A 24,358-nucleotide genomic window follows, 5' to 3' on the forward strand; every position below is an offset into this window, starting at 1 on the left:
AGGAAACTGCCGTTGCTTCACCACCGCTCCACCCCCGCCAGCTCACCCCTCTCCCCCCCACCCCCAGCTCACACCGTCTGGCTTCACAGTATCTGGGGCGAGCTTTCTTCTGGAAGACTCCAAGGGGACAGTTAAAGAGTAGGGAGAATCCAGGGAATCAGTGTCACGAGCCTGCTGTCATCACGCAGCTTGACAGGGCTAAGAGCGACGTGTCAGAGCCCGGGAAGGAAGGACACAGGACACAAGACTGCTTTCACAGTGAGAGATTTTATTGCTTACACACCAGGGGTATTACCACACCACTCATCAGCATGCTCATTGAGGTCAATACACTTAGCAGTATCAATATACTTATCGATCCATACTTACCAATATACTTGTCAATATACTTAACAGTCCAATCTATAGCTTAACTACTACTTAACTTACTATAATTACACTTAACTATCAGAATAACACTATTTCCTTTATGACTAAAGAACTACTGAAATCAATACCATGAATATAAATATCAGTAATACTACTTGAGCTTATTCATTAATCCACAGATCACAGTATATAGTGTTAAAGTAACTTTGAGGGCTATTCAGTTATTATAGTATATGTACAGCAAGGTATCTAACATTATTTTTAGTCACAGGGTCAAAGCATATTCATATTACATTACACATGGCTAATGTCATTTACAAAAGCTGTGTTTTCAAGGCTCGCATCACGGTCATGAAAAAGTCAGTGTTCAAAGTCCAGAGCTCAACGTCTCGGCAGAGACGGATCTCGGATCAGTCACTTAGAGGCAGGAAGTCGTGGGAAGGCTGTCACTCTGGGCAGTAGGCCCAGAGTTCCCAGGCGGATGGCAAGGGGAGAAGTTGGAGAGGTCCCCTGCTGGGAGGCCTGGTCCGGCTCTGCAGTCAGGCCTGGCAGCAGGCTGCTAAGGGGTCCAGGCGAGGCAGCGAAGTGGCAGCTCCGCTGGAGTTTTGATCCCATAGTCTCCTTGTGTCGCTTAGCAAGGGGGCTAGTGAGCTGGCTGTTCAGCTCCAAGTGCGAGGAGATCCAGAGGTTCACACGCACTGGGCCCTTGATCCGTTGTTGGCTTGTGTCATTACCACAGAGCAACGGGCTGCCCCTTCAGCTCCAGATGTGTGGAGAGCCAGAGGTTCCCACACCAGGCGGTGATCCCCAAGAGGGTGGAGAGCAGTGCCAAAGGCTCTCCTTCTATCCTAGTTTCCTGGCAGCTCTCCTGCTTGTTCGGGTGCTCCCAGTCAGTCGTGCTCCCTCTCGGAGTTTCCCGGGACGCCACCATCCACTGTTTGGGACCAGGTGTTTCCAGCTCATTCTCAGGTTGCGTCCAATCATCGTGCAGTAGGAAGGTGACTCAAGGTTATCGTGCAGCACACGCTGCCCAGGGATGTCTGTTCAGTCTGATGAGGAGCATCTTCTGGCAAGCGCTGAGCTTGATATAAGTGATGTCATCAGTCTCTGGCTTGACATGAGTGACTCCATTTTTATTTACTTTCACTTTGTGGATAGTGGAGTTTCCACAGTTCACCTCCTTCTGCTGGTCAGGCGAGCGGTGATCTGTGACTCTATTTTTGGGACTCCTGTGGGATTCCCCACAATCAGGGAGGGAGAATCCAGGAAAAGAGGAGAAGTGGCCGGGCGCAGCCCAAGCCTGGCCTCCCGGAGTCCGTTTGACGAACAGCACTCGGGGCAGTGTAGCGAGGGTATGGACCTGGCAAAAGTCCCAGGTTCGAGGCGTGGCTCTTAGAGCCTCAGTCCCGGGGTCCCCTAGTCTGGGGCTAGGAGTAGGAGCTGTGGGGATTCCTCGCATCTCCAGTTTCACTTCCTCTTCTCACAACCTGGGTCGGGTCCTTCTGCCTGGATACTCGTGACGCGAGCCCAGCTCTCACTCCCATTGGGCGCCCGCTTTTCGAGAAGCCAATCACCGTCGCCGTTTTCAGTTCTAAAGTCCCCGCGGATGAGCAGGGATTCAGTCTCTCCAGACCCTGAGGGTCTAGTCTATGGAGCTTCGAATCCTTCTCTTGATGTTTTGCGGGGCTCTGGCCCGGCCCAAGACTCGGGCGGGTGAGTACGGGGTCTAGAGGGAGACGGCCCCTGCGGGCGACGGGCGAGGGGGCAGTGCAGCGGGAATTAGGGCTCCGGGAACGCGCGTCTCAGTCTCCCCTGCCCTGCCCTTTGCACTTTGGATCTGCCCGCCCTGACCCTTCCCCAGACCTGCCTCCGCCCGCCCCCGGCGCCCTAAGGCTCACCCTTCCCATCCCGCGAACCCCTTCCCGGCTCCACCCACGCGCGCCAGCCGGAGGCTCGGGCCGGTCACAGCTGCCCCCGCCCGCCCCCAGCCTCCCACTCCCTGCGGTATTTCCACGTCGCCGTGTCCCGGCCTGGCCGCGGGGAAGCGCACTACACCTCGGTGGGCTTCGTGGACGACACGCAGTTCGTGCGCTTCGACAGCGACGCGGCCAACCCGAGGGTGGAGCCCCTGGCGGCGTGGATGGATCCCGAGGGGCCCGAGTACTGGGATGCGCAGACCAAGATCGCCGGCGTCCACGCGCAGACTCTGCGCTCTAACCTGCGCACTGCACTCGCCTACTACAACCAGAGCGAGGATGGTGCGCGGCTACGGGGGTCGGAGGGGGTGAGAGCCGACGTGGTCCTGGGATGAGCCAGGATGCTCTGAATGTGCGCGCGCGCGCGCGGGGGGGCGGGTGACCGGGGCGTGGCTGACCCTGGGGGCGGGGCCAGGTTCTCACAGCTTCCAGTGGACCTCGGGCTGCGACGTGGGGCCGGACGGGCGCTTCCTCCGCGGGTATGAAGAGTTCGCCTACGACGGCGCCGACTACATCGTCCTGAACGAGGACCTGCGCTCCTGGACCGCGGCGGACACGGCAGCGCAGATCACGCGGCGCAAGTGGGAGGCTCTGGGCCATGCCGAGCACTACAGGGACTACCTGCAGAGGGAGTGTGTGGAGTGGCTGCGCAGATACCTGGAGATGGGGAAGGAGGCCCTGCAGCGCGCAGGTAGGCGAGGCCTCGGGGCGCCTCCCAGTTGCCCCTCCAGCAGAGGCTGTACCTCCCCCACCGTAAGCAGAGAAAATGGGATTGCCACTAGAATGCTTCCTCCTTCATCTCCCCCTTCAGATCCCGAGGGGGAGGAATCCACCAGGGTTGCTAGAACCTTCTATCAGAGAGCGGCTCTGAGGGTCTGCCCTCCTCTTGGGGACAGTCAAGGGATCTGGACTTCCTGGGGATGCAGAGGGAGGAAGTCTCTGTAATAACTTCCTAGCGTGTTTCTATGGCCCTGGCGGCAACCGTGGGCACAGCTGGGTAACTTTGGGGCTCAGGCCCTGTCCTCTGCCCCACACCCAGACTCTGGAGGTCTGACTCCAGCTTCTCTGTGCCTCTGGGCCTACATCCTAGTCAGGTCCAGAAGTCTGTTTTCCCTCCTCAAGACCTGGAGCCTCCTACTCTGCACTGCCTCGCCCTGATTCTTGAAACTTCCAAGGCTTAGGCGATTTCCCAGAGACCAGAGACCAGGCTGGTGCCTCGCTATTACCCTGCCTGCCCCGCTCCACTTGGCCTATCTGTTCTGAAGGTGCTAATGTGAATAGTGCTTTTCATGGCCAGAGCAGGCATACAAACTGTTTGAATTTCTTCTTTCTTACCCTCAGATCCCCCCAAAGCCCACGTGACCCACCACCCCGCCTCTGACCGCGAGGCCACCCTGAGATGCTGGGCCCTGGGCTTCTACCCTGCGGAGATCTCACTGACCTGGCAGCGGGATGGGGAGGACCAGATCCAGGACACGGAGCTCGTGGAGACCAGGCCTGGGGGCGATGGAACCTTCCAGAAGTGGGCGGCTGTGGTGGTGCCTTCTGGGGAGGAGCAGAGATACACGTGCCGTGTGCAGCACGAGGGGCTGCCTGAGCCCCTCACCCTGAGATGGGGTGAGGAGGGCAGGAGGGGCAGGGCCTCTGAGGGGAGGGCAGAGCCCTGCTGGGGCCTTCAGCAGGGGCAGAGCTGAGCCCTGGGGTCAAAGCAGCTCACCTCCCCTTCTCTCCCAGAGCCGCCTTCTCAGTCCACCAACTCCATCATGATAACCGTTTGCCTGGTTCTCCTTGGAGCTGTGATTGCGTTTGTGTTGTGGTGGAGGAAGAGCTCAGGTATGGAGAGGGTGAGGTCTGACTCCTGTCCCACTGCTGAGCTTCGAGCCGCAGGTGGGCGTCTTCCAGTCTCTGCCCTTGTTACTGGGATACGCCATCCACACACAGATGCTGACCTGGCCTGGGAGCCTGTGTGCTATCATTCACTCCATTGAAAAGCAAGTGTGGGGAAGAGGAAGAGCTTTGGGGACCTATGCCTGCCGGGCTTGGGCACAGGGAAATCCCTGCTGTGGGCTGACCTCACGAGGGCCGTGGGTCCAGCCCTTGCATGTGTACTGACCTCTTGGCGTCACAGTTTGGAAAGTTCCCTGGGGTCCAGACTAGGAAGTTTCTCTAGGACCTCGTGGCCCTGCCCCTTCCTGGCCTCTTATGGGACATTTCCTGCCCGCTCTTGGCAAAGGCAGTGTTTCTACAAGGAAGTATTGGGGGATGGCGATCCATGAGACTGTTGGGGGTGAGGTGGCCGGGAGGCCACAGGGGAGCTCACCCAGCCCTTAATTCCTGCTTAAGCCACATCCCCTGTGGGCCCTGACCAGGTCCTGTCCTGCCCCGGGAAGGGACAGTGCCCTGAGCTGTGGTGCCTCTCAGAACTTCCAAAGATGCGATCCCGAGGGTCTGCGGTGGAAGAGGGGGGCGTGTCTGCATTATGGGGCCTCTGGCTGTGGACAGTGAGTGTTAGGGGGACTGTTCCCAATGTCGCCTCTTACTGTGACTCACCTGGACTGTTTGCTTCTGCAGGATGAGACAGCTGCCTTATGTAGGACTGAGCAATGTGGGGCCTCTGCTTACAGTATGGACACTGGTTTGCATCCTGGCTGTTCCACTTCAGATCCAGCTCCCTGCTAGTGGCCTGGGGAAGCAGTGGAGGATGGCCCAGGTGCTTGGGCCCAAACACACACATGGGAGACCCAGAAGAAGATTCTGGGTCTTGGCTTTGGAGCTGCTCAATTCTGGCCGTTGTGGCCACATGGGGAGTGAACCAATGGATGGAAGACCTCTCTCTCTGTCTCTCCCTCTTTCCACCTGTAACTCTACCTCTCAAATAAATAAATAAAATAAAATAAAATAGTTTTTAAAAGAGGACTCCTTGATTTGAACGAGGAAATAAGTAGAAGCACTGAGACTCTTCCAGAATCCACGTGATTGCTGTGCTGAGTCTGTTGCAGCTTAGGACAGGAATAGCTGTGAGGAGTCCAACTTGGACGGGACCGTGTGGGTTGGGCTCAGTCCATCCTGGGCTTTACATGGTCATTCCTTGACTTGGTCATCTCCACTCCCCTCTGTCCTTGTCCCTCAGCAGAAGCACATCCCACCAGAACAGAGACCACAGAGACCTGCGACAGTGGGGACTTTGCTGGGGTCTGGTCCTGTCCCCAGGAGTGGACATCAAGGGCTCTGGTCAAGGCCAGCTTTCAGCCTCTGTCCTTTGTGTCTTTCATTTTGTTTTTTTGTAGAGGTTTATGCCTTTGCTTGTCCCTGGGTGTGGGTCCTGGTCCCTTGCTCCTCTGGGTGTCCCATCTCTGATGGTAGCAGAGGGACTTTATCTGTCCTTGTCCCCCTCCACGAGGTTCCTGGAGGCCCTTACATGCAGGGGGCGGTGGTGTCAAGAGATGAACTGTCAGATTGGTCGGAGGCTTGCCCTCCTCCTGGGGCTGTTTTCCAGATTGTTCTTTCCATCATCCCCCAGTCTTTGAAGGATGACCCAGATTCTGGAACTGGTAGTTTCTCGTGTCAGTCAAGTCTCCCATGTGAGAGACTTAGTAAGTCTCCCATCTGTCCCTGCTCACCCAGCCACTCGACCTGCCCCTTGCTTTATTCACTCTGGGGCCGGCTGTAGGCTAAGTCCATGACTTGTTCAGCAGGGTGCAGCTAACAGAGGTGGGAAATGGGACCCGCATGCCTGAATTGTTCTCTGAGCAGACGAGCTCGTGAGCTGCAGAGCGCAGGTGGGTCAGTGTGGGGAGGGCAGAGAAGGCAGGGACAGCAGCACCGTGAGAAGTGCACAGGGGGCACTGACATCAGTGTGCATTTAGCTGTCACCAGCAGCATCTGGCCTGAGGCTCCACGAATAAAAACAGTGTCTCCAGGGCAGGCACTGAGACACAGGCAGTAAGCTGACACCTGCAACACTTGGTAGCTGAGTAGCCTTTCAAGCCCCGCCCCTCTGCTTCCTACCCACCTCCTGGAGGCAGCAGATGATGGCCCAGTATAGGTTCCTGCCACCCATTTAGGAGCCTCAGCTGGAGTTCTTGGCTGCTGGCTTTGGGCTGGTCCCAACTCCAGCTGTTGTGGTCACTTAAGGAGTGAACCAACAGGTGGAAGATGCTCATTCTCTCTTTCTCTCTCTCTCTCTCTCTCTCTGCCTTTCAAATAAAAAAGCTTTGAAAAAAGAGATGGTGTCTCTAGAATGAGGACACACTCTATCCTGGTCACTTTGTTGTGTGCCAGGTACCTGACACTCTTTTTGCACCTGGGAGACAAGCGTGAAATAAAAACAAAACTTGTCAGGAGGATGTGTCTAGTGGGGCTCAGGCGGAGTGAAGGAGAGTTGATGCTAGGAGGCGGCACTGCTGGGGGGAAGGTGGATGGGGGTGTGGGATTGGGCGCAGGGCTGATGGCTGTTGTACTTGGGTGATCAGTGTGGGCATCAATCAGTAAGGCAGTGATGTTGAGGAGTATTTGACGGACGTGGGCTAATCAGTTGTGAGGATGCCTGGGGGATTTCTTTCCAGGAAGGGGGACACTGCAGTGCGAGTGCCCAGGGGCAGGGGCATAACCATGGCAGCCAGGAGACAGTGATTTCTGTAGCAGAGCGAGAATGTGATGAGGTCAGATCACGTGGGAACATGCAGACTGTGGGACATTGGGAAGGTGTCAGCTTGGTGGGCTTCCAGGGGGCCCTCCATGGTTCTCCACACAGCACACTTCACAGCACATCAGTGTTGTCCTGGGTGGTGCTCGTGGGATCCTACATTGGTCTCCACCATCCTGACACAGCTGGCTTTTGGTAGAGAGGTGGAGTGGCCTTTTGAGGACAGGTGCAGCAGTAGCCAGGTGGGAATACCATGTGTGCCTGGGGTAAGGTTCCCCAACGGGCTGTGTGTGGGACAGCACTGTGCATCACATGGTGCTGCTCCTCCCACTGCCAGGGTTCATGGGCTCAGGGTCAAGTGTGGAAACAGGAGTGGTCCCACTCACAAGTACCCCTAGCGACCCTCTCGAGGAATTCACGCTTCCTGTCACTGTGACCCAATGTTATGCTGGTCCAGAGATCCGCTCTCTTTTTTTAAGATTTATTTTATTTATTTGAAAGACAGAGTTACAGAGAGAGGTAGAGACACAGAGAGAAGTCTTCCATCTGCTGGTTCACTCCCCAGATGGCAACGGCTGGAGCTGCACCAATCTGAAGCCAGGATCCAGGAGTTTCTTCCGGGTCTCCCACGTGGGTGCAGGGGCCCAAGGACTTGGGCCACCTTCTACTGCTTTCCCAGGCCATAGCAGAGAGCTGGGTCAGGAAGAGGAGCAGCTGGGACTAGAACTGGCACCCATATAGGATGCCGGCGCTTCAGGCCAGGCGTTGGTTCAGCCTCCAATGGCCGCTGCGGCCGGCGTGCTGCGGCCGGCACACCGCGCTGATCCGAAGGCAGGAGCCAGGTGCTTTTCCTGGTCTCCCATGCAGGTGCAGGGCCCAAGCACTTGGGCCATCCTCCACTGCACTCCCGGGCCATAGCAGAGAGCTGGCCTGGAAGAGGGGCAACCGGGACAGAATCTGGCGCTCAGACCGGGACTAGAACCCGGTGTGCTGGCACCGCAAGGCAGAGGATTAGCCTATTGAGCCACGGTGCCAGCTGCTACTTTGCTTTTGGTTCAGCTTCCCACTAACGTGTCCTGGGAGGCAGCAGGTGACGGCTCAAATGCTTGGGTCCCTGCCATCCACTTGGGGGACCCAGATGGAGCACCTGACTCCTGGTTTCAGCCTGGCCCAGCCCTGGCTGTTGTGGATCTTTGGGTAGTGAACCAACAGATGGAAGATTCTCTCTCTCTCCCTCTCTCTCTCTCCCTCTCTCTCTCTCTCCCTCTCTCTCTCCCTCTCTTCGCTCTCTCTCCCCCTGTACCCATACTCTGTGTCACTCTGCCTTTTAAGTACAAACAACATTTCTTTAAACTGCTGATGTATTTGAGCATTGTCATACTTTTTCTTAAGCATCAATTATTTCACCATTTTCCCTCCCAAGCTTCACCATACATTTGATGTTCTTTCTTGCTTTAATTTTAGCAGAATTCATGTTTCTCTGGTTCGGGGTCTTTTGTATCTTCTTAGTGCTTCAAAGTGCATCCTGCTTAGACGCGTTATAACATGCTAGTATGAGGCTATTTTGGTGCAAAAGAAATCCTTGCCTAATCTTTTCTGAATACGCATTTTCTATGAGTCATTTGAAGATCCCTCATGTGTGTTTAATGAACAACATAACTGCCACACTGTCTTCCAAAGCGGCAGTACAAATTTATGCTGTAGTGAATAGTGCATGACAATTCTCTATGGTCTAAATGCCCACCATTCTTGGACCATTCAGTGATTTAATGTGCAATTCTTTTTTTTTATTTTTTTTAATCTTTTTTTTTTTTTTTTTTGACAGGCAGAGTGGACAGTGAGAGAGAGAGACAGAGAGAAAGGTCTTCCTTTGCCATTGGTTCACCCTCCAATGGCCGCCGCGGCAGGCGCGCTGCGGCCGGCGCACCGCGCTGATCCGATGGCAGGAGCCAGGAGCCAGGTGCTTTTCCTGGTCTCCATGGGGTGCAGGGCCCAAGCACTTGGGCCATCCTCCACTGCACTCCCTGGCCACAGCAGAGGGCTGGCCTGGAAGAGGGGCAACCGGGACAGAATCCGGCGCCCTGACCGGGACTAGAACCCGGTGTGCCGGCGCCGCTAGGCGGAGGATTAGCCTATTGAGCCGCGGCGCCGGCCCTAATGTGCAATTCTACTGGATAAGTCATGGTATCTCATCACATTTCTTTCATTACAGTTGTTGTGCAATTTTATCCTTGCACCATTTGCCCATTTAAAGTGGACAATTCAGTGGTTTTAGTATAGTCACAACGTTGTGGAAAAATCACCACATTCAATTCATTTTAGAATTTTTTTTAAATAAAGATTTAATTATTTTATGTGAAAGGCAGAATTACAGAGAAGCAGAGGGAGAGAGAGAGAAAGAGAGGGGGGGGAAGAGAGAGAGAGAGAGAGAGATCTTCCATCTGCTGGCTCACTACCCAGATGGCTGAAACCACCAGAGCTGGGCTGATCCAAAGCCAGGAGTCAGGAGCTTCTTCTGGGTCTCCCACATGGGTGCAGGGGCCCAAGGACTTGGGCCATCTTCCACTGCTTTCCCAGGCCATAGCAGAGAGCTGGATCAGAAGTGGAGCAGCCGGGACTCAAACCGTCACCCATACTAGATGCCAGCAGTGCGGGGAGTGGCTTTACCTGCTATGCCACAGCGCCGACCCCACAGACCATTTTAACACCCTCATTTGTGGCATTGCTTCTGGGCTTGGTGTTGTGCACTGGTCTCTTTTTTTCATCCTATTGAACACTTTATCTCATTCTAACAAATTCATAGTATGTTTCTCCTAGGTAAAGTGAGTCCAGTACATTCTGTGTTTTTATTTCAAGAGCATGTTGCTACCTTTAGCTACTTGAGAAGCACCTTTCCAAGTTCCCGAAGTATCCTATTTCTTCTTTGAACAGAAATTACACTTGGTAAACAAGCTTGGGAACCACTGACAATTTTTTCCATTTTAAAACTTATAAAGCCAGCGCCGTGGCTCAATAGGCTAATCCTCCCCCTTGCGGCGCCGGCACACCAGGTTCTAGTCCCGGTCGGGGCGCCGGATTCTGTCCTAGTTGCCCCCTTCCAGGCCAGCTCTCTGCTGTGGCCAGGGAGTGCAGTGGAGGATGGCCCAAGTCCTTGGGCCCTGCACCCCATGGGAGACCAGGAGAAGCACCTGGCTCCTGCCTTCGGATCAGCGCGGTGGGCCAGCTGCAGCGCGCCAGCCGTGGCGGCCATTGGAGGGTGAACCAACGGCAAAGGAAGACCTTTGTCTCTGTCTCTCTCTCACTGTCCACTCTGCCTGTCAAAAAAATTTTTAAAAAACTTATAATTCATGAACACGAATTATTTCCTCATTAAAAAACCCTTCAGGAAAGCTTTGCTGTTTGCACTTGCACATATTTTGGTGGATTCATTCCAGAAATCTTTTTTTTTTTTTTTTTTTGACAGGCAGAGTGGACAGTGAGAGAGATAGAGACTGAGAGAAAGGTCCTCCTTTGCCGTTCGTTCACCTTCCAATGGCTGCCGCGCTGATCAGATGGCAGGATCCAGGTGCTTCTCCTGGTCTCCCATGGAGTGCAGGACCCAAGCACTTGGGCCATCCTCCCCTGCACTCCCCGGCCATAGCAGAGAGCTGGCCTGGAAGAGGGGCAACCTGGACAGAATCCGGCACCCCGACCGGGACTAGAATTCGTGTGCCGGCGCCGCTAGGTGGAGGATTAGCCTAGTGAGCCGCAGCGCCAGCCACCAGAAATCTTGAAATACTATGCTGGGGTGGGTGCTGTGGTATAGCGGGTAAAGCCGCTGCCTTCAGTGTGCCAGTTCAAGTCTCGGCTGCTCTACTTCCCATCCAGCTCTCTGCTATGGTCTGGGATAGCAGTGGAAGATGGCCTAAGTCCTTGGGCCCCTGCATTCAAATGGGAACTCCAGAAGAAGCTCCTGGCTCCTGGCTTGGGATCGGCGCAGCTCCGGTTGTTGTGGTGAACTAGCGATGAAAGACCTCTCTCTCTCTCTCTTTCTCTCTCTCTCTCTCTCTGCCTCTCCTTCTCTCTGTGTGTAACTCTGACTTTCAAATAAAATAAATAAATCTTTAAAAAAAGAAATACTATGCTCATGTTGATAGTATTTCTTAATTGAATTTACTAAATGTTAATTGTATGTTCAAGGGGCTTCACAAAGTCCATGGAAAGTCATGATTATTATTTAGTTTGACCTAACCCTAACCCTCCCCCATGGCGGAGGGCGGCGCGCTGACCCTCCCGGGCGGGGAAGGCAGGGTCACTTGGTTTCTGTTTCTTTTTCAGTCTGGATCTGGACTGAATTACTGTCTTCTTGCAGCGCAGGGAGGAGCCTGGGGTGGGCGTGGCTGCAAGGCGGGAAGGGGCGCTGCGATCCCGGCCTCCCGCCCCGGTTGACGGCGGCCTCGGCCGGTCCGGGGTCCCACGCGTGGCAAGGTTGCGTGGTGGCACGGGACGGAAGGTTCCGGGGGCGCTTTCTTCCCACTTCCTTCATTCGTGCCCCAGCACCGCAACAGACGGGACGGCGGTGCAGAGCCCGCCTGGGGGAGCCAGCAGTGGTGGAGGCTGCCAGGGACTCCCTGGGGGTCCCTGCACTCGGGGGGAGCTCAGGGCACAGATCAGGACCTCCCGGAGCCGAAGTCAAACCTTAAACATGGTGTCCCAACCTCTAGACCAAATGTGCACCCAGCCCCTCCCCCGCTCTGAACGCTCTGGTGAGTCGTTTCAGCGCCTCCCTCACCTCTCACCTGCTTTGCTCACTGGATGGACACAGCTCCGCAGCTGGGGAGTTCCCTCTGCTGCTCTGTGCTGCCCCCGTGCGGCCACCAGAGCTCAGACCAACCCCCGGCCACGCCCACTGCTCTCCCTGAACTTCCCGTCCCAGCCCTTGGGGGAGCCCACTCCCTTGCCGTCAGTCACCCTCTCCGGGCAGGGTCTCCCCTCAGTCTGCCACGTCCTGCCTGACCCCTGCCCAGCTGCTCTCTGCGCCGTCGCCCTTCCCTCTCCCCACTCTGTGTCAGCTGATGACAGTGCTCCCACCACACTGGGGACACTGAACTTTCTAGAAGACAGTGATGACAGATTTCCACACCATCTCTCTCCTGTCTGCAGCTGCACATCTGTACCTCATCCTGCAGCTGCCCGGGGTCCCTGGCCCCCTCCCCAACTTCTCTGACAGGTGTTTCCTATGAAAATGCTGGCGAGTTTCACACCATCTTGGCATCTGCTTCTTGGAGGACAGGGACTAACAGGTCATTTCCGTGTGTGTATGATGCCACGATTCCTATTCCAACGTGAAAATCCTTCTCTCTCTCCAACTCTTCCACCCACACAGGCCCCTCTGCTGGCCTCTGTATGACCCTCTCTCAGTTACTGGATGTCTGTTCTCATCACTACCTTTTGGGGTGGTTTGCGACACAACAATGGAGAACTAACCAAACGCTTGCATCTCTAGCATTCTACAGACTCCATCCTTTCCTTCCTGCATTTTGATCTCAGCCACACTCCTGTCTCCAATTCCGCTCCTGTACTCTTTTCATTTTCTTTTGTCTTTTCCCCCCTTCCCCATCCTTCCTTTACCCTCCTTCCCTCCAGCCTTTCTCCTTCTCCTTCTCCTCCTCCTCCTTCTCCTTCTTCTCCTTCTTCCCCTTCTTCTCCTCCTTCTTCTTCTTTTTGCTTTTTATAGTGGAGGATTCCACCCATGTGATGTCCACCATGTGGCTGCATGGGAAGTGTCCTCTGGTCCCGTGTGCTTCAGTTCAACGCCACAGGACATGGATAAAGGCAGCACTGGTGGCTCCTGCTGAGTGAGGGCAGCCGGGGCGGTACTGCAGCCAGGCAGAGGCTTGCAGCCCTGAACCCCTCCCCGGCTGGGCGTTCTCTCTTTAGAACATCAGCAATGCAGGCTCTCAGGCTCCTCATAAATGTTGAAACCAATCCACACACTTCAGGAATCAGAGTAGCCTTATCAGTGTGTTTCTAGAACCTGCGCCACTGAATGCCCCCATCCCACCCACATCCCAGACCTGAGCTCTGGAGGCTTTCCTGCCTGCATGCCTGGGGGTTGGATATACTAACATTTATGGGAAAAACTGCTCCCAACACACACATCGAGAGAAAGTGGGGAATTTGTGGCACCCATAAAATGTAACATTTCAGCAGAACAACATGGGTGAATCCCAGCCTCAGAGAGCAGGAACAACTCTCCCACGCTGTGAGTGACACAGATGAATGCATGCAGTAGAGGTCACTGCACAAAGAGTTAAGAACAGACCAAACTACTGACATTTGGATCATGGAGGTATGTGCTCATTGTAGGAAGGGCAAGTACATGATGACACAGCCTTAGCACAGAGGCCCAGTCTAGAAGAGGGCACAGGTGGCTGCAAAGGTCCAGTGAGGGGAGGCCAGGTGTCTATCAGTCACCTCCTTACATGGTCAGTTATGTCATAGCAGCCAGTCTGGCTGGTTTTTAAACGAAAGAGAAAGAAATTACCAAAGTTCACTGCAAGGCTCCTTAGCAAGAACACCTGGCATTGGAACAAAGCCACAGCCCAGTGGAAAACTTCAGGAGGCCAGAGTTACAGGCAGGCTGGCGCCCAAATTACTCCCACTGCCTCTCACCCAAAATCACAGCAGGAGCCATGAGGTCCATTAGAGGAGGCCCACGTGGTGTCCAGGGGGTGGTTTGTTTTTTTTAATGAAGACAAACATCTTTGATCCTGGATTGGAGGTCACCATTTCTGCATCACCCCAACTCTGTCCTCATGGTGCTAACCCAGGTGTACAGACTGAGATGTGAGGGTCACATTTTTCTAGCTGAAAGGCAACCTGATTAGACAATGCTTTTAAAGATAATTTTTGAGTAAGCAAATTGACAATTTTGGCATCCTTAACAAACTAAACTTGAAACTTCCCAGGAAAAAAACAATGTTCATTTGCTTTTTTAAAAAGATTTGTTCTATTATTTGAATGGCAGAGTCACAGAGAGGCAGAGAGAATGAGAGAGGTCTTCCATCCACTGGTTCACTCCCCAAATGGCCGAAACCACCAGAGCTGAGCCAGTCCAAAGCCAGGAGCCTGGTGCTTCTTCCAGATCTCCCACAGTGGTGCAGGGGTCCAAGGGCTTGGGACACCTTTTACTGTTTTCCCAGCCATAGCAGGGAGCTGGACTGGAAGCAGAGCAGCTGAGACTAGAACTGGCGCCCACATGGGATACCAGCACTGCAGGTGGAAGATTTACCTGGCCACAGCAGAGAGCTGGCCTGGAAGAGGGGCAACTGGGACAGAATCTGACGCCCCAACTGGGACTAGAACCCGGTGTGCCAGTGCCGCAAGGCGGAGGATTAGCCTAGTGAGCCGCGGCGCCGCCCTTAGTTTGGTTTTTGTTTACTTTGGTTTAGTCTGCTTTTTAACAAATGCTGGCCAGTACAGCTACGGTGGGAAACAGTGCGGGGATTTCCTCACAAACCAGCAATGGAATTTCCATAGGATCCAGCTATCCCGCTACTATTCCCGAAGACACGAACTCACTGCTTCAACGTGTAACCTGCACCTCTGTGTTACAGCAGCACTGCTCACGGTAGCCAAGAGTTGAACTCAACCAAGGCGTCCATCATCAGCTGAGTAGGTAAAGAAAATGTGGTACATACACAAAACCGAATACTATTCAGCCATCAAAAAAGAGTGAAATCCTGCCATGAGCAGCAAAATGGTTGGAACTGGAGGATGTTGTGTTGAGTGAATTAAGCCAGGTACAGAAGGCAAATACTACAAGTTCTCCCTCATAGAGGAGAACTAATACTTTTAAAAAACCACACACATGTCAATCTGAACACAGAATGTGATCACTAGAGGCCTTGAGAGTGGAAGGAATTGAAGGAGGTGTGACAGAGACAAAGCAAGAGAGAGACCACAGTGGGAGGGGCTCAGGTGAGCGACTCCCCTGCTGTGGTCACTGACTACGGAGGGTGGGGGGCAAAGGAGGCTGGAGGCACTGGGGTGGGAGCAGCCGCCCCATGCTGCATCTGACAGCTGTCATGGAGACAGGACGCCCGTCCTCCAACTGTAAGGCACAGAATTCTGCCCACAGCTCGGGAGGAGTTTGGAGGAGGTCCCACCCCCGAGATGGCCCCACAGCTCTGTGGACCCTGCACCCAGAGCCCATGCACGGCAGCCTGGAATCTGACCCAGGGCCTGTGAACAAACGAGAGGCCTTGTCCCAGGCTGCACAGTGTGAGGTGACCTGTTCTGCAGTGACAGGAAACTGGTGACACCCAGGCTCGGGGGTGCACAGGTGCCCCTGCTAGCATCGTCTCCACCAGAGCGAATTCAGGAGCTGGCGTGAGCACTCACTGCATGAACAAGACCTTCCTGATGGCTTTGGGACTTGTCCTTTTAGGATTGTTACATGAAGCGTTTACATTGTAAAACAATCAGGTTTCACTCTTTCAAAAACCCAGTTCAGCACCTGTTGACAGTAGCAGTGCCTCCAGATGCTGGGGTTACAGCTTTGCCCAAAACAGCCCTGAGCCCCTGTGTGCTTATGACCCTTACCTTCTAGAGGTTTCTTAAAGTGAGATGGAGCCACTGGAGTGGGACATTTAAAGTTTTATTTATTTATTTGAAAGGCAGGGCTGGGGTGGGCACTGTGCGTAGCCAGTTATGCTGCACCTGCAGCCCAGGCTTCCCTATCAGAGCACCTGTGTGACCCCGACTGCTCTGCTGTCATCCAGCTCCCTGCTAGTGCACCTGTGACCCTGCCTAAGCCTCTGTAACCATGTGGGAGACCTGGTTGGAGTTGTGGGCTCCTTGCTCCAGCCCAAGACATAGCAACCATTTGGGAAGTGACCGGTGGGTAAAAATTCTCTTGGGCCATCTTCCAGTACTTTCCCATGCATCAAAAACAGAATAACCTGGACTCAGCAGCCCTGGGGTACCAGGTCGGGGCTGAACTCACTGCGCCACCACAATGCTCCCTCGGGAGTGCCTGACAGGCAGGAGTGAAGCAGCTGACTCGCAATAGCCAGGGGCTGCTGCCCTGGGAAGAATGGTCCCTGGGTGGGGAGAGGGCAGTGCTGGTGCCCACATGGGGACTGGGGGGGGGCAAGGAGAGGAGGAAGTGAGGGGGAAGGGCTGAGAAGGAGGTGAGGCAGAGGCAGAGGTCAGGATTCTGAGGCAGCGGTGAGCTCAGCTCCAAGTGAGTTGTTTTATTGATTTGAATAGATGCATCTGCAGAGCCTAGCAGGGATTCCTAGCACTTATAATTTTTAAACATTTATGTCAGCCGGCGCCACGGCTCAATAGGCTAATCCTCCGCCTAGCGGCGCCGGCATATCGGGTTCTAGTCCTGGTCGGGGCGCCAAATTCTGTCCCGGTTGCCCCTCTTCCAGGCCGGCTCTCTGCTGTGGCCCAGGAGTGCAGTGGAGGATGGCTCAAGTGCTTGGGCCCTGCACCCCATGGGAAACCAGGAGAAGCACCTGGCTCCCGCCTTTGGATCAGCGCGGTGCACTGGCCTCAGCGCGCCAGCCGCGGCGGCCATTGGAGAGTGAACCAATGGCAAAGGAAGACCTTTCTCTCTGTCTCTCTCTCTCTCTCACTGTCCACTCTGCCTGTAAAAAAAAAAATTTTTATGTCATATCTATGTTGACAGAGTTACCAAAGGAGGAAGAGAAAGAAGGCAAGGAAGGAAGGAGGGAGGGAGGAAGGGAGGGAAGGAGGGAGGAAGGGAGGGAGAGAGAATCTTATGTCAGCCGATTTACAACCCAAATGGCTGCAAGGGGCAATGCTATGTCAGGAAAAATCCTAGAGCCAGGCTCGTCTTCAGGGTTTCCCACATGGGTACAGGGGCCCAAGCACTTGGGTTATTTCTCCTGGTTTCCTGCGTGCATTAGCAGGGAGCAGGATTGGAAGTGCAGCAGCTGGGACATGAACCAGCACCCAAATGGGAAGCCAGTGTCAAAGGTAGAGGCTTAACCTGCTACTCTACAATGCTAGCCCAAGCATTATGGACTGTCTAAAATCTAACTGCCTCTTTACGTGGATCAGGTTAAATACTAACACCAGTACAGCAATAATATATGTGCAAGGCTTGGATGGAGATGATTCATACAAATGGGCAGCAGGTGGGCATTTAGCCTCGCAGTAGAGACACCCGCACCCCACAGCAGATGCCTGGGCTGAGTGGCTGCTGCTCCTGACTCCAGCCTCCTGCCCACGCAGACCCTGGGAGCAGTGACACAGGCTCAAGGGACTGGGCTCCTGCCCCCTCACTGCAGTCCTGGGCTGGATTTCATCTACTCCTCTTCAGCCCAACCAGCTGAGAGTCTCTCTCTCTCTCTCTCTCTCTCTCTCTCTCTCTCTCTCTAATAAATCACATTTAATACAACACAGAGGAATGGGCACTGGGGCGGCAGTGAAGCTGTTGCATGCGATGCCTGAGACCTTGAGGTTGAGTGACGGCCCCACTCCCAATCCCAGTCCCTGCTGAGGAGCACCTGGGGGGCAGGGGTGGTTGCTCAAGTGCTTGGGTCTGCGCTGCCCATGTGGGGGATTGATTGATTGATTGATTGATTGAGTTCTGGGCTCCTGACTTCCATCTGGCCCAGCCTGGGCAGTTGCAGGCATGCAGGGAGTGAACCAGTGGATAAGAGATCTCCCTCCATCCAGCCCATAGTCTCCCTCTCACTCTCACAAGTAAATAAATAAAACAATAACAGGTAATGCATGAGAACTGGTGGATAGTTTATTGTCTGCATCAAACAGTGGCAACCCTGAGGTGACAAAATGTGCAGAAGTTTCTAGTTGAAACACTAAATGACAAATTATGCTTCAGTGCTTCTCTGCAGAGCATCTCCCCTCCCCCATTCTTTACTGAGCTGTCTTCCTCTACTGTTTCACTTTATCAGGTAGTAAAACTATTAAATGTAAAATTCCAGAAATAAACAATCCATAACTATTAAATTGCATGTCCTTTTATTATTTACTTATTAGTTAAAGGCAGAGTGACGGGGAATGGACAGAGATCTTCTGTCTTCTGATTCACTCACCAAATGCCTACAAAGCCAGGCTGGGCCAGACTGGAGCCAGGAACCTGGAGCTCCCTCTGGGTCTCCCACGGTGCTGGGAGGGGCCCAGTCCCTGAGCCATCACCTGCTGCCTCCCAGAATGCACGAGCAGGAAGCTGGATCACAAGCAGAGTCGCCAAACTCAGACCCAACCCTCTGCTGTGGAATGGGGCGCCCTAGGCAGAGACTAACCTGACCTCCACACCCCCCTCCTGGGCCCTCCTGAGGGAGTGATGGAATCTCCTGACTGGTCCCTCCCACCTGGGGTGTCAATCATGGCTGGGTCCAGCCCATCCCCACTGCATTCCCTACACCCACTAGTCACTCAGCAGGCCTCCCGCGTGTCACATGGCTCTGGAGGTGTCACAGGTCTGTGTCAGCCCCCTTACCTGATGGCCTAACTCTGCATCAGAGTGTCTGCCACCCACCTCCCTCCACGGCATCACACAGGCACCGGGCTCCTCACACTGTCACAGAGGAGGGGACACAGCACGGAGACCTCTCAGAGACCACAGTCACACGGGGCTTCTCACAGCTCGTGGTGGGAACAGCCCCACGCTATCAGTGCTGTGGTTTACCTCTTCCTGTTCTTGATTTATCAACTAAACTTCATCACAGGTGCGTGCAGGGCAGGGCTCAGGACTGCCCAGGGTCAGGCATCCCTGGGGTCCTGGACCACATCTGGTGGATGGGGAGGGACCCGGTGCTGAGCTGTGCTGCACTCCCACAGACAGGCTCAGGGCTGGGGGTGGGGGAGAGGTGACTGTCACCAGGGCACAGCCATGTTATCTGGGAAAGCAGACCTGGGGCTCTGGGGGCGTCACTGGGACGCTGTTGGACACCTTTAGGTGTGATGGGGCCGTGGTGCGCTCTGTCACAGATCGGGGTCCTGATCACTCAGGTGGGAAAGTGCGTGCTGCAGACGTGGCTGATAAACCACAGGACCCGGCTCCGCAGGGACCTCTCTCTGGGGCTCTCACACACAGCGGCCCCCTCCCCCCCCCCCCCCCCCAGGCTGAGGACGAAACCACTGCCGCTCCTCCCGCCCTCCCCAGGCCCCTCACTCCCCCCAGCAAGGTCCCTGGAGGTGAGGTTTCCTCTAGAAGAGTCCAGGGGACAGGTAAGGAGCAGGCACAGCTCAGGGACAGGGATCCGGGAAGGGAAGGGAGGGGCTGGGCCGGCCTGGGGCTCTCCGGGTTTCCTCAGACAGAGGCTGCCTGGTCTCGGGGAGCCGACATCACGCAGCGCGGGCCTCGGGAGGACAGAGGTGGGGGCAGAGTCCAGGTCCTGGCGGCGCTCAGGGTCTCGGTCCGAGGGCGGGTCTGGGCCGGGGAAGCCGAGCGGCGGGGAAGTCCCCGCGTACCCGAGTTTCACTTCCACTTCACAACCTGCGTCGGGTCCTTCTGCCCGGACACTCGTGACGCGGGCCCAGATCTCACACCCATTGGGCGTCCGGTTTCCAGAGGAGCCAATCAGCACCGTCGATCCGGGCTATAAAATCCCCGCGGAGCTGCCAGTGCTCAGTCTCCTCAGACCTCGACAATGGGGTCCATGGCGCCTCGGACCCTCCTCTTGCTGCTCGCGGGGGCACTGACCCTGAAAGACACCCAGGCGGGTGAGTACAGGGTCGGGATGGAGTCAGCCTCTGCGGGGCAGGATCGAGGGTACCGCGCGGCGGGGACACAGGGCTCCGGGGGAGCGGCGTCTCCTCAGCCCCCAGCCGCCCCCACCTCGGCCGCGGCTGTCCCACCCCCTCCCTCCCTGCTGCCCCTTTTCCGTCTCCCGACCCCCTCTCCCCTGGCTCCCACCCGGTCCCACCCACCTCAGACTCCTCCCGCTGCTGGCGGGGGTCGGGCAGTTCTCAGCCCCTGTCGCCCGCAGGTTCGCACTCCATGAGGTATTTCTACACCTCCGTGTCCCGGCCCGGCCTGGGGGAGCCGCGCTTCATCACCGTGGGCTACGTGGACGACACGCAGTTCGTGCGCTTCGACAGCGACGCCGAGAACCCGAGGGAGGAGCCGCGGGCGCCGTGGATGCGGCAGGTGGACCCGGGGTACTGGGACCGGAACACGCAGATCTACAAGGACGACGCTCAGACCTTCCGCGTGGGCCTGAACACCCTGCGCGGCTACTACAACCAGAGCGCGGCCGGTGAGTGACCCGGGCCCACCGCAGCTCGCGACCCCTCCCCGCTTGGGGCCCAGGGGGCTCCGAGTCTCCGGGGCCGAGGTCCCCCAGACTGCGCGCCCCGCGGAGACCCTCGGCCCGGGAGGAGCCCGCGGGACACTCACGGGTTTCGGTTTCGGTTTTGGCCGAAATCCCCGCGGGTGGGTGAGGGCGGGGGCGGAGCTCTGTGGCCGGGGCTGACCGCGGGGCGGGGCCAGGGTCTCACACCATCCAGTTCATGTACGGCTGCGAGGTCGGGGCGGACGGACGCTTCCTCCGCGGGTACACGCAGTACGCCTACGACGGCGCCGACTACCTCGCCCTGAACGAGGACCTGCGCTCCTGGACCGCGGCGGACGCGGCGGCGCAGATCAGCAAGCGCAAGCATGAGACGGCGGGTGAGGCTGAGCGCTACAGGGCCTACCTGGAGGGGGAGTGCGTGGAGTGGCTGCGCAGATACCTGGAGATGGGGAAGGAGACGCTGCAGCGCGCAGGTGAGAGCTGGGAGGGGCCGCGCTCGCCGACCTCCCCTGGGGCAGGGGCTAGGGAGGAGGGGAGGAAATCAGAACCAGGCCCAAAACCCCTCTCCTTAGGTTGGGGGGTGGGTGACTGAAGCGTCCTCCTTGATTTGGTGCCTGCCCTTCTCTCAGGGCAGTAGAGGGACCCGGGCTGTCTGAGGAGGGAGGGACAGAACATTCCAGAAGTCCCCTCAGCGGTGCCCTGGACTCAGATGGGTTCTGTGATCAAAGGGACCTCTCCCAGGCCTGTTCTGGGCCTCAGGCTGCTGCGTGGGGAGGTTTGACCCCAGGTGTTCTGAGTCTCTGCCTCCTCGCAGGTCAAGACTGACATCCTTTTCCTCCCCTCAAACACCTGGAGACTCCTACCCTGGGCTGTCTCTCTGATTCTAGAAATATCCAAAGAATCCGTCATCCCGATGCCTGTGTGCAGGCGGGGTCTGGGTTCTGCACACCCTCCCCCACCTCCGTCGTCCCCTCCGTTCTCAGGATGGTCCCGTGAGTGCTGCTCCTGTGTCCCATGAAGATCACAAAGTGCCTGAACTTTCCAAATCTTTCCCTCAGACCCGCCCAAAGCCCACGTGACCCACCACCCCGCCTCTGACAAGGAGGCCACCCTGAGGTGCTGGGCCCTGGGCTTCTACCCCGCGGAGATCTCATTGACCTGGCAGCGGGATGGGGAGGACCAGACCCAGGACACGGAGCTCGTGGAGACCAGGCCTGGGGGCGATGGAACCTTCCAGAAGTGGGCGGCTGTGGTGGTGTCTTCTGGGGAGGAGCAGAGATACACGTGCCGTGTGCAGCACGAGGGGCTGCCCGAGCCCCTCACCCTGACATGGGGTGAGGAGGGCAGGGGGGTGGGGCCTCTGTGGGGAGGGCAGAGCCCTGCTGGGGGTCTTCAGCAGGGGCAGGGCTGAGCCCTGGGGTCAGAGCCCTCACCTCCCCTTCCCTTCTCAGAGCCTCCTGCTCAGCCCACTGCGCTGATAGTGGGAATTGTTGCTGGAGTTCTTGGAGTTCTTCTGATCCTGGGAGCTGTGGTCGCTGTTGTGATGAGGAAGAAGCACAGCTCAGGTAGGGGAGGGGAGGGTGGGGTCTGAGTCTCCTGTCCCCTGGGGGACTTCCTGTCAGGTAGAAGTGCACCCACCCCTTTCATGGGATGCGCAGTGCACACCCATCTGCACACCCAGGCCAGGCCCTGTGTGCTAACGTGGGCTCTCCATAATGCACCATGGAAGATAAGGACGAATATTTCCTGGGCTGGTGCTGGTGATGGGAGCTGAGTGCCAGCAGCCACAGAGCAGGGGGCGGCCCCAGCTGAGGACAGGGCTCCAGGGGCGGGGTCTCCTGTCCCACAGCCACAGTTCTGGAAGCTTCTGTAGGATGAGCCAGTGCTCTGGGCTTCCTCTAGGTGGGTGCTCAGGCCCTGCCTCCTCCCTGGCCTCTCACAAGGTGTTTTCTTCTCACAGATGGGAAAGGAGGGAAATACGCTCCGGCTGCAGGTAAGTGCTGGGGTGTGGTGGGGGTGGGGGTCACTGAGACCCTTGCCACAGTGAGAAGCCCATGGAGACGCTGCCCACCCACCCCACGTCCCTCCCTCAGCCTCAGCCCCTGTGGGCCTCACCCAGCTCTGATTTGTTCACCCCAGGTGGCCACAGGGACCAGGGCTCTGATGATTCTCTCATGCCCTGAAAGGTGAGACCTGGAGGCTGCTTGGGAGGGGGAGGGGCAGAGGGGACACCGTGGCCTCTGGGATTCCTTGAATGGGCCATGGTGGTGGCTGCTCATGTCCTGTGTGCACTGCTCATCTGAACTTGTTATCTGGATTTTTCTATAGCGTGAGAAGCGGCCTGTGTGGGACTGAGCGATGCAGATTTGTGCAGGCCCCGTCTTTGTCCTCAGAGCCCGGCTCACCTTGAGCTCGTGGGCAGCAGGCACAGTGTGAGGAGGGGAGCCTGGCCCGCCCTGCCCGTGTGGGCGTCTCCGTCCTGTCTCAGGTCCCGTGCACTGCGCTGCAGCTCCTTCCCCATTCAGTCTGAACACTGATTTATTTTTCCAATTCTGTCATCTGGTGTGGATGAGTTAAATAAATGAGGAGATTCCTAAAATTTGAGAGAGGAAATAAATAGGAATAAATAGAGGTGCTAGAACCTTCCAGAACCCGTGTGCTTGCTGTGCTGAGTGTGCTGCAGGTGGGGCTGGGAGGGGCCGGGAGGCACTGAGTGAGGACAGTGCTGTGTCCCTGGGTTCTGAGTCCATCCGGGTGCTGTGGTCGCTCCTCACCCGGGTCCCTGCCCCATCCTCGTCTCCAGTGGAAGCTGTGCCCACCCGCCCCCGCCTGTGCTCACAGGGACTCAGCCACGGCCCCAGGAGGTCCTGTCCCTGGGACCCGCAGCAGGGACGGCTTCTGTGTCCGGGGTATCCTGAGCTCAGGTTTGTGATGGAGCAATAAGCAGACCACTCAGGTAGGAGGTTAGTTGATGGGGGAGGTGGCCCAGAGAGGCTGTGAGGGACTGGGAACAGGCCTTCTTACTGGGCAGGGGCAGCGTGGGCCCTTCTGAGACAGTGGCCTTGAGGAGACATTTGAGGGACATGAGGAGTCATCTGCAAAGCCATCTGGGGCAAGTTCTTTGCAGGCAAGGAACCTCCAGTGCAAATGTCCTGGGGCAGGAGTGTGTGTGTGTGTGTGTGTGTGTGCACATGTGTCTACACTACAGGAACAAGGAGCAGGGGGTCGTGAAGGCTGGGTCAGGGGCACGACTGGCACGGAGGCCGTGTGCACACTGGCAGGGTGTTGCCCTTGCTCTAAGTGAGCTGGGAGCTGGGAGAGCTCTGAGCAGGAAGGGGCGTGGCTCAGCTGCTCCCTTACAGGACCACATGGCTGCTGGGGGAGGGTGGGGCGCAGAGGCCAGCAAGGCTGCAGGAGGACGTCAGGAGACCAGGCAGAGCCCAGGCTGGGGACGGGGCTACCGCGCTGGGGCGGGGTGGGAGGAGTGGGAGAGGAGCTTCCGGCTCCCTCTGAAGATGGACTCATGGCGCTGCCTCATGGGCTGCACCAGGGGCTGAGAGAGGGCGGTCAAGGAGGCCGTGACTGCAGGAGGAGGGGATTTCTCTTGGGAGAGGGGGCGACAGTGGGCGGGGCATCTGAGGAGGGGGCGGCCCAGGCGTCTATGCAGGTGCCCTGGGAGCCCAGGTGTCTGCTGGGAGTGTGGCTGACACTGTGGGGCCGGCAGCTGGGCCGCAGGATGGAGTTAGGAGAAATGTCTAGGCTGGAGAAGTAGAAAGGGAGGGGCACCGTGTGAATGGGGTTTGCAGTCCTGAGCAGAGACGCAGTCACCAAGGGAGGGGGCGGCTGGGAAGAGAAAGGGCCCAGGCCCAGCCCTGGCCCTGCAGCGTCGGTGATGGGAGTGAGCCCACGGCAGAGCCGGCCGCGGGTCTGGGGCCACGTCCTGCACTGGGGGCCAGGACTTGCTGTGCAGGAGCCCCCGGGACACCATGAGGATTCAGACAGTCTGGGGAGGGCAGGTCTGCCTGTGTGCAGGGTGTCCTGCCGCTGTGGTCCCCAGGCCACACTCTCAGCGAGACCTGGACCAG

The 24,358-nt window shown here is 56.7% G+C and overlaps 2 protein-coding genes across 2 annotated transcripts; both read left to right on the forward strand.

Annotated features, from left to right (window-relative positions):
• Positions 1-1,989: 1,989 nt before the first annotated feature.
• LOC100339318 (RLA class I histocompatibility antigen, alpha chain 11/11) lies at positions 1,990-5,256 on the forward strand. Its single transcript, XM_089334295.1, is given in 6 exon segments — positions 1,990-2,082; positions 2,358-2,627; positions 2,761-3,036; positions 3,687-4,006; positions 4,008-4,178; positions 4,917-5,256. Coding segments are annotated over 5 exon segments (1,035 nt in total). The 5' UTR covers positions 1,990-2,018; the 3' UTR covers positions 4,113-4,178; positions 4,917-5,256.
• A 14,352-nt stretch (positions 5,257-19,608) lies between these two features.
• On the forward strand, positions 19,609-22,872 carry LOC100328967 (MHC RLA region class I 19-1). The gene is made up of 8 exons (XM_070074287.2): positions 19,609-19,701; positions 19,968-20,237; positions 20,471-20,746; positions 21,332-21,607; positions 21,725-21,838; positions 22,234-22,266; positions 22,413-22,459; positions 22,602-22,872. The coding sequence occupies exons 1-7, from the start codon at positions 19,629-19,631 to the stop codon at positions 22,454-22,456; spliced, it is 1,086 nt and encodes a 361-aa protein (XP_069930388.2). The 5' UTR covers positions 19,609-19,628; the 3' UTR covers positions 22,457-22,459; positions 22,602-22,872.
• Positions 22,873-24,358: the final 1,486 nt, after the last annotated feature.

The sequence above is a fragment of the Oryctolagus cuniculus genome, chromosome 5 (assembly GCF_051225735.1).
Source record: "Oryctolagus cuniculus isolate XC-2025 breed Fujian yellow rabbit chromosome 5, ASM5122573v1, whole genome shotgun sequence".
NCBI classification, from domain to species: Eukaryota; Metazoa; Chordata; class Mammalia; order Lagomorpha; family Leporidae; genus Oryctolagus; species Oryctolagus cuniculus.